Source organism: Schistocerca piceifrons, chromosome 2, assembly GCF_021461385.2.
Source record: "Schistocerca piceifrons isolate TAMUIC-IGC-003096 chromosome 2, iqSchPice1.1, whole genome shotgun sequence".
In the NCBI taxonomy this organism is placed as follows: Eukaryota; Metazoa; Arthropoda; class Insecta; order Orthoptera; family Acrididae; genus Schistocerca; species Schistocerca piceifrons.
The window spans coordinates 915,004,309-915,025,358 of NC_060139.1; the positions used below are offsets into that span (position 1 = coordinate 915,004,309).

Genomic DNA, 21,050 nt, shown 5'->3' on the forward strand with positions numbered 1-21,050 from the left:
AAGAAGGGATCGGTTGGTAGGACATGTTCTGAGGCATCAAGGGCTCACCAATTTAGTATTGGAGGGCAGCGTGGAGGGTAAAAATCATAGAGGGAGACCAAGAGATGAATACACCAAGCAGATTCAGAAGGATGTAGGTTGCAGTAGGTACTGGGAGATGAAAAAGCTTGCACAGGATAGAGTAGCATGGAGAGCTGCATCAAACCAGTCTCAGGACTGAAGACCACAACAACAATCAAAAAATAAATTTTTGACACTGTGGAATTAGTAATGGTGATATGCTGTACAGTCATATATTGTGAATGATTTTTGACACCTTAGATTATGTAATTTAATTTCTAATTTGTTTTATCTGTAATATTAGAAGATCAGAAGCAAATGACTTTATTTATAGAAAAACAAGTTCACAGGAATACTGCTGATTTTTGTTTGTTTTTAGTTCAGTCTGTTTGTTCAAAGTAATGTCAGGATGTTCTTCAAAACTTTGGTAAGACATAATGCAATGGCTATCAATCATACACCCCACTAAATATGTCATCACCCCCCCCCCCCCCTCTCCACTTTTGTGTGAGCTCAAATCACAAAGTACCAAAATATAATGGATATGAAATGAAATGATTACATAAGCTCAGTCGTGGGTAAAGCAGGTGGTAGACATCATTTTATTGGTAGAATACTGGAGAAGAGTCAGTCTACAAAGGAGATTGCTTACAAATCGCTCATGTTAACTATTCTAAAATATTGGTCAAATGTGTGGGACCCATTTGAAATACGACTAACAGGGGCTATTGAATGTATGTAGAGAAGGGCAGGGTTGTTTGATTCATGGGGGAGTGTCACAGACATGCTAAAAGAACTGAACTGGCAGATTTTTGAAGCTAGACATAAACTATGTGGAAAAAATCTACTAACAAAATTTCAATAGATATATTTAAATGATGATTCTAGGAATATACTACAATCCCTTTGTATCACTGACATCTTGAAGATAGGATTGGAATAATTACTACACACACAGAGGCATACAATCGTGCTTCCTATGCTCCGTACATGAACGAAATGGGAAGAAACCCTAATAACTGGTACAATGGGATGTACCCTCCGCCATGCATCTTATAATGGTTTGTATAGTGTAGATGTAGATGTTGTGATGCAGAAACAGAGACTTACAGTAGTGCTCCAAGTAACCTGGAAATGAACTTCAATCTCGGAGTATATGGCACAGTAATCAGTACTTTTGCTTTGCAAAATAAGAATACTAGATGACAATATTTTTCATTTGCACTTTATGTGTGAGTCTGGTAGTCTTGTGGTAAAGCATATTTATTTGTAAAAACCTACACTGCAGTCCACATGATGGCTGTTATAAAGTGGAGAATGTGTTCCTGATCATGACCTTCTTGTGTATATTCCATTCTTTGAATTGCAATGTAAATATTTTGCCTATACGTTTTAATCTTTGTTCTTATCCAGAACATTGCAAAGTGTAAATAATTTCATCTTTGTTCTTGTTTCATATAAATGGTATTCTGTGAGCTCACATCTATTTGTTATTGCTTATGAATATGTGTGTGAACTACTTGAATTCAGTGTACTATAAGTATATTGCTTATATTCTACATTATTTTTGTCCCTATCCATTTGTAATACTCTCTAATTTAATGGAGTCACCAAAATTTTCGTTGACTGCTGCTTAAATGTACTTTTTGTAATATTTGTTAATAATAAGTCTGAAGCATTAGTATAACTACTGTTGCATTTTTAGGATTTGCAAAGAAGAATGCTCTAGGCACCAAGACTACAAAGCATTCTCATCTATATTTGCATCCATACTCTGCAAGCAACTACCACACCATTCAAAACAGAATTACATACTCATTCCTTGACAAGATGTAAGGAAGTTCAATACCAGTGCTGTGAAAACCTGCCATGAAATGTGAGAAAGTACGGAAAACAGATGCAAAGAAAAATAACATAGGATATGAGCAATATACTTTCAACTCATTTAAACTGAGCATTTCACACTCAAATTCATAAGCAATAACATATGCATGTAAGTCCACAGAACACCATGAAACAAAAGGACTTCTGTTTTATATGAAACAAAAACAAATGTGGAATCATTTATCCCAATGACTATTACAGATGTGAGAAGAAAGCATTCAGAAGATGAGAAACATAAAACATATTTACAATGTAATTTAAAGAATGCAATGCACAAGAGAAGTCATAATACAAAGCACACTGTGAAGAAACCAACTCATGTTAATTATGAAATGAAAACAAACATGGAGGCTAAAAATCTGCCAATGAGAAAGGGAGATGATAGACTGCAGTGCTCCAAGTGGCCTTGCAGTAAACCAAGGTCATGTTACCATAATTCCCTATATGAGTTTCACCTCCCTGCATCAAATGGTGACTATTTCAGAGACCTTAGTCAGAAGTTCCCATTTTTGCATATGGTGAACCTGAATTCATTAGCCGGGAGTGAACAATAACTGGTATATTATTGTACCACAAGTTGTTGTTAACGTTTCAATTGGACCACATGATAGTGTGGTCTATGGCAACCAAAAAAACACTAATATACACAAAATTACATAGAAATATACTTGTGAACTTGAGAAAGTGATCCATGGGTCACGAAAAGTACTGTGTGACAAAGGTACTAAACATTGAGTCAGGCTTGCCTACAGAAACATGAATTTGATAGTTGGTTGTCCAGTCTTTGCAGAGAACCTCACGGTTTTTTTCCAATTTGCTACACACAGCTGCAGAACTGAAGATGCAAGCAACAAATGTAGGATTCCAGATCCCCTTCAAGAAAATTGAATTTAATGCAAATATCAAGTCACCACTCAGTTTACTAGAGGTAGAAGAATAGGGAATCAAATGGACAGAGAAATTTAAATACCTAGGAGGGCAGATAGAGCTGAACACATCTGAGAAAGATGTTTTGCATCATCAGTCAAAAAAATGGAAACAGTATACCAAGAAAACATCAATCAATGCTGAGATACAACATTAGTGCACAGTAATATAATCAGGTGCCTCATACACCACAGAACACCTTGTTATGAACAGAAAAGGTCTGCTGAAAAATTAGAAATAAGAAAAGGTAGATATTGAACAAAATCCTAAGCCTGATCAAAGAAACAATGGCACAGCCATGAACTCTATACACATGTGGAAAAGATCCCAGGCACCATTCATAGGAGGATTATCTTCTATCCCTACATTTCCCAAATGAGTCAAAGAAGACTGAGCAATTGTATCCTCCATTACTTCTCAACAGGAATACCCAGGAGATGTGATTCACCAGGTACAAAAAGACCTGCAAGAAGAAGGGACAACACTGGAAGCTATCCATAAACACATTCTATTCAGAAATAAACTTCATGAGCACATTATTGCCAAGAAAATCCAAATCTAAAAACTGACAAAACGCAGTCTGAAGTGAGAAAGGAACAGCAAAGGAAACAAATGTAGAAATACTAGGTTAATGTTAAAGCCTAGGTGCAAAGGAAAGAAAAAAACGCAGTTGATATAATGTAGGTATCTGTCATGTCTTCATGATTTGATTGGTTGAGCTATGATTCCCATTCTTTGAGAACACAACATTCCACCATCAGCATACAGTGTGTGCAGCAAAAGTGAATGTTTGAAGTGAAGAGAGCAGTCTGCATTATGTTTTTCCTGGCAGCATTTTATGAGAAGTTGCATTTGCTGAGTAGCAGTGTTTCCCATGCACATTCTCTCTGTATTATAGTTAATTTTCAGAGACTTAACCCCTTTTTTGTTAGCTTTCCCAGAATTCCAACATAACCTATAGATTGTGTGTCTGCAGATAATGGGTTCATTATTCTTCTCAAGTTTCATCTTCCAGATATTTCCCAGGAAGCTTCCAATGACAATTCAAAAATTTTGTTTCATATTTTTAAATATATGACCATAAGCCTACTCTCCACAGTTTTAAATTTGTGATTTCAGTTGCACTGATAAAGGTTACAAAATCTGTTCCTGATGATGAAAAATCATGGATCGGGATCCCTTCATAAAATACTTGCTGTGCCCTGTGGTGTTACCCGCAGCTAAACAATTAACTATTAAAAATGCCTGGATACACATTTTTTCCAATCTTCTGTCAGTTAATTTTCTCCTTCCTCCTCACTCTGTCCATCTCCTCCTCTTCCCTCTCTGTATTTCTTCCTCCACCTCTGTCTGACCCTCTCCACCTTGCCCTTTTGAAAGGGCAGGGTGGAGAGGGACATCTTCTCCTCCCCCTTCCTTCTCCATGTCAGCATCCCTGCCTCAATAGAACACTGGTGGTTTCTGGCCCCACAGCATTTGTTTCCAGATTGTAACTATTATGTGCGCCAAACTTGGTTGAATTTAGTCTAGGGGCTTAGGATCAGCTTTATAGCCATGGGTTTGCCCACTTACACACATGTTGAATATATTTCAAATGAATTTAACATATTTCACACCTATTTGTACATATGTTTCTCCTGTATCTCTAGCAAATTTCACCCTGCAGTTTTGTTGTCATGCAGCTCAGTGTTTATGACAATATATCTCCTGAACTGATGTCATAAAATGATGTAATTTTGCAGGTACATCCAGTGGTATATGTGGATATTGTCTGCAGATTGTATTGTGAATAGAGTTAGTACTAAAGAAGTAATAAATTAAAATGACATGCATGATGTGGCAGCTTTTCATGTTTTTCAGTATTTGACATCATATCTCCTGAACTGTGTGTTTTACAATGATATATTTTTGTAGGTATATTCAGTGACATATATGGATACTTTCTATAAAATTTGTTGTGAATGAAATTAGTAACAACAAAGAAATAAATTTAAACATCATGCATGATGTGGCAGCTTTTCACTCATTTCAGTATTTATGACATCATATCCCCTGACCTATGTGCTGTACAATGATATAATTTTGTTGATACATTTAGCAGTATGTATAAATACTGTCTGAAAAACAAATCATGAATACAGTTGGTAGTAAAGATGTAATAAATTAAAATGCTATGATCCATCCAGCAGTGTTACTGCATGAACAGTGAAAATGTAGTCAGTGATAAGCTTTTTCCTTTCATCATCTTACTGAGTTGGCAGTGTGAAGAAGTTTTGTGTAAGTTTGACCTTATGTGTAAATACTGGATGAGTAAAGTATGGGTATTCATGTGCCATGGGCTACACAATTTTTTCACCTGCATCACCATCCCTGTCATATGTAGGTATTTGTAAGGTAATCTATATGTTAATTCAGGGTATAAGCTATCGCCATTCAAGATTTCATCCAAATCTGTCTAAGATTAAAGAAGTAACACATACATACACAAATATTTGCGTTTACAATATATATAACATTGGTTATAAAAGTTTTTTTAATATTTCTGTCACAGAGAGAAAATAATTTTAAAAAGCTCTGGATCTGAAAGAAAACTCTTATGTGGAGCAGAATTAAAAGGATGTCATTAAGAATTACAGCAATACCACTGACATACATTTCTTTTTTCAGAAGACAACCTTGATTCTGGGAAAAAGAAACACAAGAAACAAAAGGGGAGTAAGAAGGATGCCAAAAAGGGTGGAAAGGATAAAACAGAAAGTGATAAGGAAGCTGCAATGTCGCAAGAGGAAGCAGCTGTTGTAATACAGAAACGTAAGTCCACAAGTATTCAGAATTAACTCTTATACTAACATTACTTAAAAACTAAAATCATACATTCATATTCATCAACCAGTTCCTTCCCTTTTGCGCTTACTCTTCTTTTACTCATTTCATCCCATATTTTAGGCTGCATGAGCTGTTATCCTGTTATTCAATACATATCACTTTTCTCTACCATACCAAGCAACTGGGATTGCTTTAAGGCAGTTTGATCACTGATGAGCAACTGAAGCAGTGACAACTTCCATGCTGGAACAATACCTTGTACTGGCTGTGACTATTAATTATATTATTGTGTCAATATTTTAGCTTTGTCTTTGTCAATCATTGTTCCATGCACAAGGTGTGCTGGTGCACAATAATTGCCTTATTGTAGTTGGCGTTAAATTTGCTATTTAATTATAACTCTGAAGTACAGTGCTATGGTGATGTACATTATTTGTTCTTAATATCTGAATGCTACTTGCCCATTTACTATGACTTCTAAATGATTTTCTGTCATAATTTATAATACACATGCTAAAATTGCTCTTGATTTTTGAATTTTATATATTGAAATAAGACGAATCTGTTTTTAATTTAACAAGTTTTTTATGCTGTAATGAGAAAGTCAAAATAACATATGTTTGTTTCTTACCATTTTTTTCTGTTCAATCTGCCATTTTTATATCTTCATTGAAAAAATACTTTTTGGCCTCAAAAGTTTAATTGTGGCATTTACTTGCACTTATACTACTATGGTCAGCCACTGAAGGATCCACTTCTGTTATGAGGATGATTAGCTGTATAATTTTTCCCATATTTTAATTCTGCTTTAATGTTTTGAGAGATTATACTATTACATGTCTAAAGAGATCCATAAACAATTTTCTGTATTACTGACACAAAAGTAATAAGTCATCCTTTCAACAGAATTCCGTGGATACCAAGTTAGAAAACAGATGGGGCAAAAGGAGAAAAGTAAACCAGGTAAGGAAACAAAAGTTTATTCCAAACACACAGTTTTGTTATTTATCATGACACCCTTCTGAAAGTAAAAAATAAATAAAAAAGATATTCAAGTAACTTTTCTCTTAGATAGCAGACACTGAAATTATTAAAACCATCTGAGGTTGGGGCCTATTTGTTCAATAATATTTTGGTTTTGCAAATTTGCAGGCCTATAGCTTTTAATGGTTATGGACAAAGCAATGCATTTTTCCCATAGCAAACAATAGTTTGTGAATTGCATTATTGAAGGTGGAGATGGAAGAGGAATTCCAGCTTATGCACAACACTGTTCCATAGTTTTGTTTTTGCCCAGGCATGTTGCAGCACTTTTTGTGCAATCTTCAATGGATTTATTTGTTTATTTCCTTTCTACAAAATTGTTGGTACACACTAACCTCTAAGGAAACCTTTGGTACACCTCACATGAGGCTAGTAGGTGTTTATGCTGGTAACATTGTATCTACTACACAGTCTCCAGCTTGTCATCTACAAACAGCAAAATGTTTTTTATTTTTCTGTTCATTGTCATTTCCAAATGAGAATCACTAAATGGTGAGTTATTTAGTATGTTACTTATAGTTTTTGATGTTGTGGTGTTTTTTTTTCTTTTGTTTGTGTTGAGGTAGCATGCTTATTTCTTTTTGTAGGATAATTGCACATGCATATCAGCTCTTTAAGTGTTTGTCTTGAATATCAGTGTTGTACGTTGCTCCACCATGTCAAAAGACATTACTGAGGAAAACTGTTATCTGATTACATGTTAATCTGACCCAAAATCTGAACTAACAGCACAACCCCCTAATGAGGCAGTTCCCTATGAGGCAATTAGTAATTGAATAAGTGTTTGGTGGAGCTCTGATGCAGCTACACTGTTTAATGTTCCAAGTGGGTCATTACTGTGTGGCAGCACTCAAATGTAGCAACAGAGCGATGCAATGAAAGTTTATTTTATTACTGATGAGCATCTCATCAGGGCAGGGTAAAATGTATGTATCTATCACAGACTGTGCATTTATCGTGACACTGAAGTTGCAACAGCGAAGCTTACCTATCAGTTTCTGAATGACGACCAGTGATGTAGTCCATTCACTGGAAGAAATAGGCCAAATGACATCAAGTACAAATGGTGTAATTTGGTCTTGACAGTTGCACAATGTGACAGGCACCTTCCATGCCCAAAAAAATGAGAGTGGTCAGACTCTTTCTTGGTAATGTGTGCATGAAAACCAGTAGCACAGCTGAGCCCAGGGGAAAACTGTAATGAAAACTTGGAGCAGAGAGACTCCAGTTGCTGATATGGAACTTGATCTGACACTAAATTTACCTCATCGGCAATGCAGAAACTGAAAGCATTAAATGCATCTAGCCTGAACAGGTCTGTGGTATGGAATGATCCACAACAAGGAAGGTGAGAGGGCAAACAACAGATTTGTAAGATACAGGAGTGGAGAACTGGCATAGGTTTGGAATCTGCTGTTTATTGTAGCTAACCAATTTCCGTGAAACCTATGTGAGGGGAGGGGAGGGGAGGGGAGGGGAGACCATGTTTATGTACATTTGTGCATTTACTAAAGTCATTGCAGTTCCTATGTCCATTTTCACTTTCAGGGTTTATCAAACCCACACAAATCAATAAAAAGTTTGTTCAGGAAGACAGTCATTTAGAGACACAGTTTATGTCCATCAGTATTACTGGGTCTACCATATTTTAAGAGGAATTATAAACCAATGCAATATGGACTTTCTTTCAAAACTTCCTGCAAACAGTCCAATGTTTAGGGCATGCAGCATGCTCATGTTGGACAAAGGAATACAAGCAAGATGGAAGGGGGTCTCGTGGCCACTGTTATGATATAGCCTGTTGCTGCTGTGGTCATAACCAATGCTGCCCCATGTGACACTGAGCTGAATGTTGTACTGCTGCAACAGGTTGCCCATCATCGTGATCACTTGCATTGTGCCTAATGGGGATTGACTAGGTGATTTCCAATACCTTCCCCCACGCAGGAATCTGATCACCTGCGGTCCATGACACTTCAAAGGACTGTACTATATTGATCACATCCATAAGTGTCATATCCTCACAAGAAGTGCTTTTTCACAGACTTCCCCATTTGGGGCCAGATAAATAATAAAATCATGCACCATATGATCAGTGTAGGATTCATGATGGGTAGTAATGACAAATTTATGAAGACCCAGCCTGTGTAATTCTGCAGACCTTGCCTTTTAAGATTGGTTTGGGAATTTCTGACAATGGTAAAATTCTACATCCATCACAATGACATGCCTTCTATCACAGTAATAGATTGAGAGAAGTTTGCACATTTCATCAAATGATAAGCTAGTTGCTTCTGGCAAAGGTGCAAGTTGGCACAACTGATACAAGTGCAGCAAAAACCAGGAAATAAAGAAAGTCCTACACAGGTTTGCATCACCCACATGAAAAACCTGGAAATTTTGGCATAACAATGTCTCATTGGAGTCCCAATCTTCAGCCAATTCATAATATGCCAGTAAGGGTGATGGTTGCACTGATGGAAGAGTAACATGCTGCAAACATGCAGATACCACTGGACTGAGATTGATGCTGGGAGCCTGCTGTTGTACCATGAAAGCTTGCTATTGGGCAGTGATATGTTGGAGTATTTCTTCCACCAAGATGTTCATTTGGTGACTTAGCACTGCCACTAATATGCAGGGAAAATATAACCCTCACTCATCATCAAGTTTTTTCTAGCAAGAACAAACATGATTTATGGGACTTCATACTTTACAGAGCCATTGTAAGATACAGTGAAGTACAGGTAGCATGTAGCACTGAACACATTGAATGGACAAGTGTAACACAGTTTACAGAATAGATTGAGCATGTACTTGCCATCACTTCAATAATACTGTTTCTTTAGTGACTCACCAGAGTGCACCAGGTGGAGACACAGATGGTGTCTATAAGCAGGTCTGTGTACTGTACAGACATGTGATCTCTGAAATCCTGCTTGTATCATAAGCAAAAGTACATCAGAACACAGATGGCAAGCCAATACTAAACAAAGAAGAGAAAGCTGAAAGGTGGAAGTAATATGTAGAAGGACTCTACAATGAAAATGAATTTGAAGACAATATTGTAGAAAGGAAAGAATTAGATGAAGCTGAGATGAGAGATATGATAATCCACACAGAATTTGACAAAGCCTGCAAGACTTAAGTTGAAACATGGCCCCTGAAGTAGATGATATTCCCTCAAAATTATTGAGATCCTTTGGAGAGCCAGCCATGGCAAAACTATTCCACCCAGTGTACCAGATATATGAGTCAGGTGGAATACCCTCAGACTTCAAGAAGAATGTAATGATTCCAGTTCCAGAGAATGCAGATGCTAACAGGTGTGAATATTATTGAACTGTCAGATGAATAGGTTAAGTTGCAACATACTGAAATGAATTATTTACAGAAGAATGGAAAAACTGGTAGAAGCTGATCTTGGGGAAGTTCAGTTTGAGTTCTAGAGAAGTGAGAACACACAGGGCAATATTGGTTCCATGATTTATCTTAGAAGATAAATTAAAGAAAGATGGACTTACATGTACAGCATTTTTAGAGTCAGACAAAGCCTTTGCCAGTTTTAGCTGTAATACACTCTTTTAAATTCTGGAGGTAACAGAGATAAAACACAGAGAGTGAAAGGCACAAAAACCAGACTGCTGTCATAAAAATTGAAGAACATGTAAGGGAAGCAGCATTTGAGAAGAGAGTGTGACACTGTTGTAGCCTATCACCTACGTTATTCAACCTGTACAGTGAGCAAAGAGTAAAGAAAACCAGAGAAAAATTTGGAGAAGGAATTAAAGTTCAGGAAGAACAAACAAAAACTTTATGGTTTGCTGATGACATGGCAGTTCAGTCAAAGTCATTGAGGACTTGGAAGAGCAACTGAGTGGAACCTATAGTTTCTTGAAAAGCAGTTATAAGATGAGCATCAACAAGAGTAAAACAAAGACACTGGAATGTAGGGTAATGGAATGAAGTAAGATACTCAACAAATTAGATAAAGAGGCAGTAGTGTTGCATGTCAGAAGGGAAGTTGAAACATTTAGCTCTGGAAAGGAGCCTGTAGGAGAGCTGTGTCTTAGATTTGCAAGAATAAGAGACCATGCGCTTGATAGATATATACCTAATAGAACAGTTCATGGTGGCAGGGACCCTTCATGGTACAGCCACTGTAAAGAAACCTCTAAAGGAACCAAGACTACTTCATAATAACTGTAAAAAATAGGACTGTAGATAGGGAGTGCTATATGAAACATGTTTGGCTGACAGGAGGACAATGTATGTAGCCTACAGTGGCTACAAAAACAGAATATTATTGAAGAATCTCTCACAAAACCCAAAAAAATTCTTGTCATATGCAAAGGCTGTTAGTATTACCATGGTCAGTGTCCAGACGCTAATGTATGAGACAGGGACCGAAAAGTAGAGCAGAAAACGAAAAGGAGGAATGCTAAACTCAATTTTCAAACATTTCTTTACAAACAAAAATCCAGGGCTATTGTCCCAGTTTAATTCTTGCACCACTACAGTGGTGCCAAAAACAGCTGAAATTGTACAAAGCTCCATGGCCTGAAAGAATCCCTATCACATTCAATATCAAATTTTCAGCTGAGTTAGCCCTCTTTTAACTGTCATCTACTGTAGATCCCTCAAACAAAAAAAGTGCCCAATAGTTGGAAGAAAGCACAGGTCACACACATACTGTAGAATGTAGCTGGTCATTGCTGGTACATTTTTAGCTTTGTTATTGATTATACACAAGCAGTCTGGGTCAATGAGAGTTGACATGTGCACTGTGTGGATGGATGGTTATAGTATATGAGCACTGTGGTTTTACTAGTAAGTGCAATGTATTATTTTGTTTTGGTGTTAATAATATAAATATGTGTGATAAGTTTTTTTAAAAAATGTGCTCAGTGACTGATTACACAAAAATCATGAGATACCTCCTAATATCGTGTCAGCGAAGTGCAGCAACTTGACATGGTGTGGACTCAACAAGTCATTGGAAGTCCTCTGCAGAAATTTTGAGCCATTCTTCCTCCATAGCTGTCCATAATACTGCAAAAGTGTTACCAGTGCAGCATTTTATGCACAAACTGACTTCTCAATTATGTCCCATAAATGTTTGGTGCATTTTATGTTGGACGATCTGGGTGGCCAAATCGCAAACAACTATGGCTCAGTAACTTGGCACATTGTCATCCATAAAAATTCCATCACTACTGCAAATGGTCTCCCAGTATCTGGACATAACCATTTTCAGTCAATGATCAGTTCAGATGGACCAGTGGACCAAGTCCATTACATGTAAACACAGCCACCACCAGCTTGTTGACAACTTTGGTCCAAGGCTTCATGTGGTCTGAGCCACACTCAGACCCTGCCATCAGCTCTTACCAACTGAAACTGGGGCTCATTGACCAGGCCATGGTTTTCCAGCTGTCTAGGGTCCAACCAATATGGTCACGAGCCCAAGAGAGGCACTGCAGGCAATGTCGGGCTGCTGACAAAGGCACTTGCATCAGTCTTGTGCTGCCATAGCCCATTAATGCCAAATTTTGCCACACTGTCCTAATGGATATGTTTGTCAAACATCCCACATTGATTTCTGTGGCTATTTCATTCAGTGTTGCTTGTCTGTTAGCACTGACAACTCTCCGCAAACACCACTGCTCTCAATTATTAAGTGAAAGCTGTTGACCACTGCATTGTCCATGATGAGAGGTAATGCATGAAATTTGGTATTCTCGGCACACTATTTAGACTGTGGATCTTGTATATTTAATTCCTTAACAATTTCCAAAATGGAATGCCCCATGCATCTAGCTCCAACTACCATTCTGTGTTCAAAGTCTGTTAATGCTTGCTGTGTGGCCATAATCACATTTGAAGCCTTTCCACAGGAATCATCTGAGTACAAATGGCAGCTTTGCCCATGCACTGCTCTTTTATGCCTTGAAAACATAATAGTACCACCATCCATATACGTGCATGTCATAGTCCCTTGACTTTCATCACCACAGTGTACAGGAGAAATATATGTGCAGTCATGTGGTACTGTGAGGCCAACAATAGAACAAACTTTGAAAGATTTTCATAGTATGGTCTAGCACACAAAACATGTATACTCAACTGCAGCAAGACTGTACTGAAAACATTTCAATTTCAGTAAACTAATATGGAACCTCACAGAACACATACAAATTTTAACACCAATAATGGCCTGCCAGAAGTCTGCCCCACCCACTAGCAAATTCATGTATATGAGGGTGGTTTCATAGGTCTGGTAAAAAAGCAAGAAAAAATATTTGTTTCATGGACAACTCACCTCACTTCTGAACATAGCCTCCTTTGAGGGATATACACTTGGTCCAGTGATTCCCCAGCTTTTTAATCCAGTCAAAAAACTAGGTTGTGTCAAAATCTGCAAAATACTCATTGAGTGCAACTATCACTTTCTCATTTGATGAGAGTCAAGTTAGGGAACAGGAAGAAGTCTCTTGGAGTTAAGTCAGGTGAATAGGCTGGTTGAAGAACAAATTCAAAGCCCAATTCATGCACTTTCACCGTTGCTATTGCTGATGTGTGGGATGGTGCATTATTGATGAAAGAGCCATCCTTGGTTTGAAATGATCCAACAATGAAGCATATTGGGTATAGTTACATTTCTGCCTTCTTCCAAGTTGTCTATGAAGATTATTCTTGGCAATCCTAAAGACAGTGGCTATCACCTAATCAGCTGACAAAATGATGTGCTGAATGCACTTTTTGTCAACTGTGAGTAGTCACAACACCTATATCACACAAAGCTTCTTCATAGCCAATTCTCTGTGCAGGCTATTATGCACTCACTCACTTGAGATGCCTATGATCTCAGCAATCTCATGAATCTTTATTCAGTAGTCTTGCATTACCATGCCATGGATTTTCTCAATTGTTTCCTCTGTGGTAACCTCAACTGCACATTCAGAACATGAGCTAACAAACAATGGAAGCTCCACATTGGAACATCAATAATATAAGGAAAAGGATAGATTGCTACTCACTGTAAAGATGACATGTTGAGTTGCAGGCGGGCACAATGAGCAGTCAGAGTTGCCGCAGGTAGTGGTCAGGTTGCCTGAGGTGTGCTGGATTGTGTGAGTGAATGTAAGTGTGTTTTCTTTTCTGAAGAAGGTTTTGGCCAAAAGCAATGGGTTGTGCCTGTCTGCAATTCAACATGCCAAATTGGGAACACATTTCTTTTATGACCTGTTATCCAATAGATAGCTGCTTCACAGTAATAAGTAAATTAATGTAAATCTCTTTTAATATAAACTAATTGTTGTCTTTTGTTAAAGCAGATAAATTACAAGAGGAGACAGCACTCTTCATAAGGCAGTACTGCAGAAAATGGAAGGCCAAGTCAATGTTCCAGGTTCTTCTTCTATATCGAGCAGCAAAACATCAAGACCTAGTGTATTTCTCGCAACAGGTCAGTATATTATTTTTTTATATACACTCCTGGAAATTGAAATAAGAACACCGTGAATTCATTGTCCCAGGAAGGGGAAACTTTATTGACACATTCCTGGGGTCAGATACATCACATGATCACACTGACAGAACCACAGGCACATAGACACAGGCAACAGAGCATGCACAATGTCGGCACTAGTACAGTGTATATCCACCTTTCGCAGCAATGCAGGCTGCTATTCTCCCATGGAGACAATCGTAGAGATGCTGGATGTAGTCCTGTGGAACGGCTTGCCATGCCATTTCCACCTGGCGCCTCAGTTGGACCAGCGTTCGTGCTGGACGTGCAGACCGCGTGAGACGACGCTTCATCCAGTCCCAAACATGCTCAATGGGGGACAGATCCAGAGATCTTGCTGGCCAGGGTAGTTGACTTACACCTTCTAGAGCACGTTGGGTGGCACGGGATACATGCGGACGTGCATTGTCCTGTTGGAACAGCAAGTTCCCTTGCCGGTCTAGGAATGGTAGAACGATGGGTTCGATGACGGTTTGGATGTACCGTGCACTATTCAGTGTCCCCTCGACGATCACCAGTGGTGTACGGCCAGTGTAGGAGATCGCTCCCCATACCATGATGCCGGGTGTTGGCCCTGTGTGCCTCGGTCGTATGCAGTCCTGATTGTGGCGCTCACCTGCACGGCGCCAAACACGCATACGACCATCATTGGCACCAAGGCAGAAGTGACTCTCATTGCTGAAGACGACACGTCTCCATTCATCCCTCCATTCACGCCTGTCGCGACACCACTGGAGGTGGGCTGCACGATGTTGGGGCATGAGCGGAAGACGGCCTAACGGTGTGCGGGACCGTAGCCCAGCTTCATGGAGACGGTTGCGAATGGTCCTCGCCGATACCCCAGGAGCAACAGTGTCCCTAATTTGCTGGGAAGTGGCGGTGCGGTCCCCTACGGCACTGCGTAGGATCCTACAGTCTTGGCGTGCATCCGTGCGTCACTGTGGTCCGGTCCCAGGTCGACGGGCACGTGCACCTTCCGCCGACCACTGGCGACAACATCGATGTACTGTGGAGACCTCACGCCCCACGTGTTGAGCAATTCGGCGGTACGTCCACCCGGCCTCCCGCATGCCCACTATACGCCCTCGCTCAAAGTCCGTCAACTGCACATATGGTTCACGTCCATGCTGTCGCGGCATGCTACCAGTGTTAAAGACTGCGATGGAGCTCCGTATGCCACGGCAAACTGGCTGACACTGATGGCGGCGGTGCACAAATGCTGCGCAGCTAGCGCCATTCGACGGCCAACACCGCGGTTCCTGGTGTGTCCGCTGTGCCATGCATGTGATCATTGCTTGTACAGCCCTCTCGCAGTGTCCGGAGCAAGTATGGTGGGTCTCACACACCGGTGTCAATGTGTTCTTTTTTCCATTTCCAGGAGTGTACATATTTTCATTTAGTTAGTAGGTAGAAAAACTGTTATTTACAAAACATAAATAGACAAATATACAATGTGGAGGGTTTTTGTGACAGATCTGCCCCTAGCAACTCAGCTAGTTGGGCGTTATCTACAAAGTCTTAAAGCATTGCAGGATATCTCTGTTGAGGGCAATTTTCAGTTATGTGTACCATTGTGTCTTCATGAATCCACTATCACAGAAAGGAGAATTGAGAAGCTGTCAATTGTACTTTAGGTCATTCCATTTGGTATGGCCTGTACTTAGTTGGACAATTCTAGTCTTGACGTCTGTCTTCAAAGTCAACATATCTAGTTTAGTTGAATGGTTTGTGATGCCTTTATGATCAATTGGGGCTAGTTATGAATCTGGCACAACATTTCATTCATCTTAAAATTATCTTTTGACATTTCTGTACTGGTTTTCAAAACATAAACCTTTTTGGAGAATGTTGTCTAGCACCTCAAGGACTGGAAGTCACTGTGGACAGTTTGGGGTAACATACTTTCTCAGTTCTTGTAAATGGAAATGAGAAGTGTTACATCATTATCTCCCTGGCTAAATGTTACCAAAATGGTATTTCACTATTCCCACATCTGTGCAGTATGTTGATTAAAATTTCATCCTAAGGTCAGCTTACTTTTAGTTCAGTAAAAAGTCATGCCTATAGATGAAGCAGGCTATGAGTACATGGTATCTTTTGGGTGTGTCCAGTTACTGGAAATTTTCAGGAAGAGACTGCAAAAAAACATGCCAGATAATTTGCACCTGCAGTGTGTCACCACCCTTTGTACTCTGAACATGAGGAGACTTGGACATGAGAAGATTGTAGGAATGTTTTGACAGGTGAACACCACATCATTTTTCAAGGTGCAAATGAATGAGAGATCACTGTGCTTGGCAACTTAAAGCCTGAATGGGTGAGGATATACAAATCACAAAAAAAGATGGTGTATGCAGAAAGACAACATGCACCATAAGCTAACAATTAGTGCCACCACACAACCAGAGATATCCTAGGAGAACTATTATCATTAATGAAATATTTACCAACAGTGGGTGATCAAATAGTGTTAACTCTGTGCCCCTGTTGTTTGACTAGGAAGAGAGAGCAGGATTCCATTCAACATTTAAGCAAAACCCTTTGTCTCTATTATAACATCACTTACAATATTATGAAAAGGATAGTTGCTACTCTCACCATGTAGCAGAGATGCCGCATTACAGATAAAGACAACAGAAGACTGTCACAAAATGAGCTTTCAGCCAACAAGGCCTTTGTTGAAAAAAGACAACACACACACACAGAGAGAGAGAGAGAGAGAGAGAGAGGGAGAGAGAGAGATAGAGAGAGAGAGATAGAGAGAGAGAGAGAGAGAGAGATAAAGAGAGAGAGAGAGAGAGAGAGAGCGAGAGATAGGGTGTTCCATTTATTTTGACCATCATAAATAACTGTTTGTCCAGATGCAAATTACAAAATGTTTCAAGCAAATATTCTTTAGCCATCAGGGGGACACCATTCAGCATGATCACCTTTGTTGTAACTTTGTTTTTTACAAAGATGTGAACAGCGGAATGACTTTTTTAAATGGCACCCTGTATTTTTGATTCGGTAATTCATTTCCTCTCTTAAAGACCTATTCATAGAAGTGTCACAGTGTACCATTCACTGAAACACAAAGTTATTAATTACATAACACAACATTGACTTTGAGCCTGGGATCAAAAACTCATCCACTTGCTGGAGTTGTCAGAAAACAAACGAAAACCAAGTAAAAACATAACACAAAATTGACTTTGACTCTCCTGCACTATTGCCCAGGAGCAGAACATTCAAAGGTGCTCAAAGTGGTGATCATCATCATCATCTTGGACAGTTTCCAGCCACTGGCTGGGTCTGTCGGGAACACAAGCCTCTCCACCGTGTTCTGTCTTTCCACCATTCCCCCTCTTCCACCTTCGTCCAGTTCTCTCCTCTTCTCATCACACATTCCTTCACTCCCTTCACCCATCTATCTCTTGGTCTTCCTCTGGGCCTCTTCCCCTCCAGTTGCAGATCAAACATCCTCTTTGGAATTCTTCCCTCATCCATTCTCTTCATGTGTCCATACCACTGCAGTCTTGATTTTTCTATCCTGTCCTGTACTGGTTCCTCCTTTAGTCTTTCCCTCACATACAAATTTCGCAATCTGTCTCGTCTTGTTACACCCAACCTGCTCCTCTGGAACTTCATTTCACTAGCCTGTATTCTACTTTTGTCGCTTTTGTGCATTACCCATGTCTCACTTCCGTATGTCAATATGGGGACAAAGTAGGTTCGGTATATAATTCCCTTGGATTTCTGTGGCACCTCCTTGCTCCAAATAAGCCCCCTAATGCATTTGTAGAACTGCCCTGCTTTTCTGCATCTTTCATTTATTTCCATTGCGTTTCCCCCCTTACTTTCAATCACGCTTCCCAGGTACTTGAAGTTCTCTACCACTTGTAGTTTTTCCCCTCCACAAGTTATATCCACATTTGGCCTATTCTTCTTCCTTGTTGTGACGATTATTTCACTTTTCTTTGCAGAGAAATGCATTCCATATTGTGCTGCCGTTGCCTCCCATGCATCTAACTGCTCTTGGATGCTGGACACTAATACATGGTGCACTCATTGAATGAAAAAATTATTTGCTGCTTCCAGTGTTGCCTGCTGAAGAGAATTACAAGCAAGCACGATACATTCCTGCATGTCCTTTGGAGTTTTTTGAATATCGCGATAGACAACATCTTTAATGCATCCCCAAAGAAAAAAGTCCAGAGGATTTAAATCAGGGGACCTATCAGGCCAAGTAACTGTACCTCCTTGACCAATCCATCTGGCTGGATGCCTTCGATTCAGAACAGGATGTGCACGCAAGGCATTATGTGCTGGGCATCCATCGTGTAGATACCACATAAGCATTCTGGTTCTTTGTGGCACTTCATCAAGAAGAGGAGGAATAATTTGTCTGAGGAAGTTGGCATACACTGTGCCATTTAGACTATCATTGATGAAATAAGAGTCAATAATTGTAGTACCAAGCATCCCACACCAGATGTTAACTCTCCGTTGATACTGATGCTCCACTGTCTAAGCCATCGTGGGTTGTCGCTGGAACAATAATGCATATTCCTTGCACTTACCTGTCCTTTGTTTGAGGAGGAACATTCATTGGTCAATAGAACATTGGAGAAGAAGTTTGGGTTGTTGAGGATTTGCTGCTGTGCCCACTGACAGAACTGTACACGATTCTGGAAATCATTCCATGCAATTCTTGATGTAGGTGTACAAGGTAAGGATGGAACCGGTGACATGTAAGAATATGATGTACACTTGTTTTAGGAATGCCAGTCTTGTGTTCAAGGTGTCGTGTGCTCACATGTGGATTCATAGCAACGGAAGCAAGAATAGTAACTTTGGTAGCTTTGTCTGTGCGAGTGCTACAATGATTGCATTGTCGTGAGTTGAAACTGTCCATTTCCTGAAGCACCACAACAAGATGAGAAAGCATCCATCGGGAAGGTGGGTCTTGTCATAATATCGCCCTCTGTACAGTTCCACTGCCTGCGTAGCATTTCACCTATCTTCAAAAACAGCAATAAAAGAAACGTTATGTCGATACAGTTTGTAGGAAGAACAGCCTTTACTGTATGCCTACTCTACACAACAGTATTTAAAATGACTAAACTACTGTACTAAATGCACCTGTACATAAGAAAACAGTACTGCAATTACTGTTCTGCTAACTTACATTCCCCATAGATGAGTAGCATTTCTACCTTCTCTTTGCTGGTGTACATTCTACTCACAAAACTCTTCAACTGATGATGGTTGATGGAATGATGGGTGTGCATTCTACTTATGTTTACATTTGTCCTCTGTCAACATCAGCATGTGGATGTTTTCCATTACCCCAAGTACTTGCACTAAGCACTGGGAGCGTCAACATCAATGTTGTGTTATGTAATTAATAATGTTGTGTTTTAGTGCATGGTACAAAGCGATACATTTTTGAATAGGTCTTTAGGAGAGGAAATGAATTACCAAATAAAAAATACAGGGTGCCATTTAAAAAAGACATACTGCTGTTCATATCTTTGCAAAAACAATGCTACAACAAAGGCAGTCTTGCTGATTGATATCCCCCTGACAACTAAAGAACATTTGCTTGAAACATTTTGTAATTAGCCTCTGGACAAACAGTTATTCACAGGGATCAAGATAAATGGGACACCCTGTCTGTACACACACACACACACACACACACACACACACACACACACACACACAGCTGAAGTCAAACTATGAGAAGCAGTGCATGATGGGAGAGGCAACTGGGTAGGGGTAAAGAGGAGACAGCTGGAGTGGGGAGGGGGAGGTATAGAAGGGTAATGGGTGGGGGATGGTAAAGTGCTGCTAGTGGAAGTGTGCAGGGAGGAGGTGGAGAGTGGATAGAGCAGCTAGCTGCAGACAAGGAGTTACCTCCTGACACACACTCTCTCTACCTCCTCCCTGCACACTTCCACTAGCTACAACTGACTGTCCCCCACCGCTACCCTGCTACCTCTCCCCCTCCCAGCCCAGCCTCCCCCTTAGCCCCACCCAGTTACTTCTCCCATCATATGCTGCTGCTTGTAGTCTGGCTTCCACTGCCAGAGGCTGTGGTCATGTGCATGTTATTGTATTTTGTTGGGTGATTGGTATGAAGCTGAAGTTCTGCAATTGCAGAGTTGCTTGGTTGTTGTAAGTGAGTGTGATATTCATGCTCTATACACAGGTACTACTTGGACCTAAAGGACTGACAAATGGGTTTTCAGGAGGAATAATGATAGTATTTTGGAATATATGGTATTTATAGGAAGCCAGCTCATATTGTTCTGTACCTCCAAGCAGATAGCTGTCACCCTCCAGCTCATCATGAAGCAGTACTTCATACCTTTGTTCAAAGAACCTATGTCATCTCAGACCCTGGAAGTTTGTCAACTGTGTTAGCTCACCTTGAAGTTACCCTTAGCCAGAATAAATATAATGAGACACAGATTAGATGTGTATTGAGGAGGACCTGTTTATAGAGCATAAGAATCTCACCCACTGTTAATTAACATTGCCACATGCTATGGTGCATGCAATGTGGCATATTGGTTAATGTCACTGACTGATGTGCTAAAAATAATCAGTTTAGACTTGACCACCAACAATTATTTGTTATTAAGTATTTTCAATTTGTGGATGGTCCTTGAAATGTCTCATGTTTGTAGAGTTTGGAATATCCTATGTTTATGTAAATACCAGCACTTTCCATCCAGGAGAGTTCTTTTCTGGCTGTATATTGATATTCATGACAGATGTGCTTTTAGTG

General features: G+C 39.7%; 1 protein-coding gene across 2 annotated transcripts in view; it reads left to right on the plus strand.

Annotated features, from left to right (window-relative positions):
* LOC124776478 (neither inactivation nor afterpotential protein C) overlaps nt 1–21,050 on the plus strand; it is a 372,945-nt gene that overhangs the window by 291,972 nt on the left and 59,923 nt on the right. The window contains exons 20-22 of one of the 2 annotated variants that reach the window (XM_047251492.1): nt 5,539–5,682; nt 6,604–6,660; nt 14,076–14,209. In XM_047251492.1, the coding sequence (XP_047107448.1) occupies nt 5,539–5,682; nt 6,604–6,660; nt 14,076–14,209 (335 nt within the window). The remainder of the gene's footprint in view (nt 1–5,538; nt 5,683–6,603; nt 6,661–14,075; nt 14,210–21,050) is intronic. The other variant, XM_047251493.1, reaches the window with a different exon arrangement.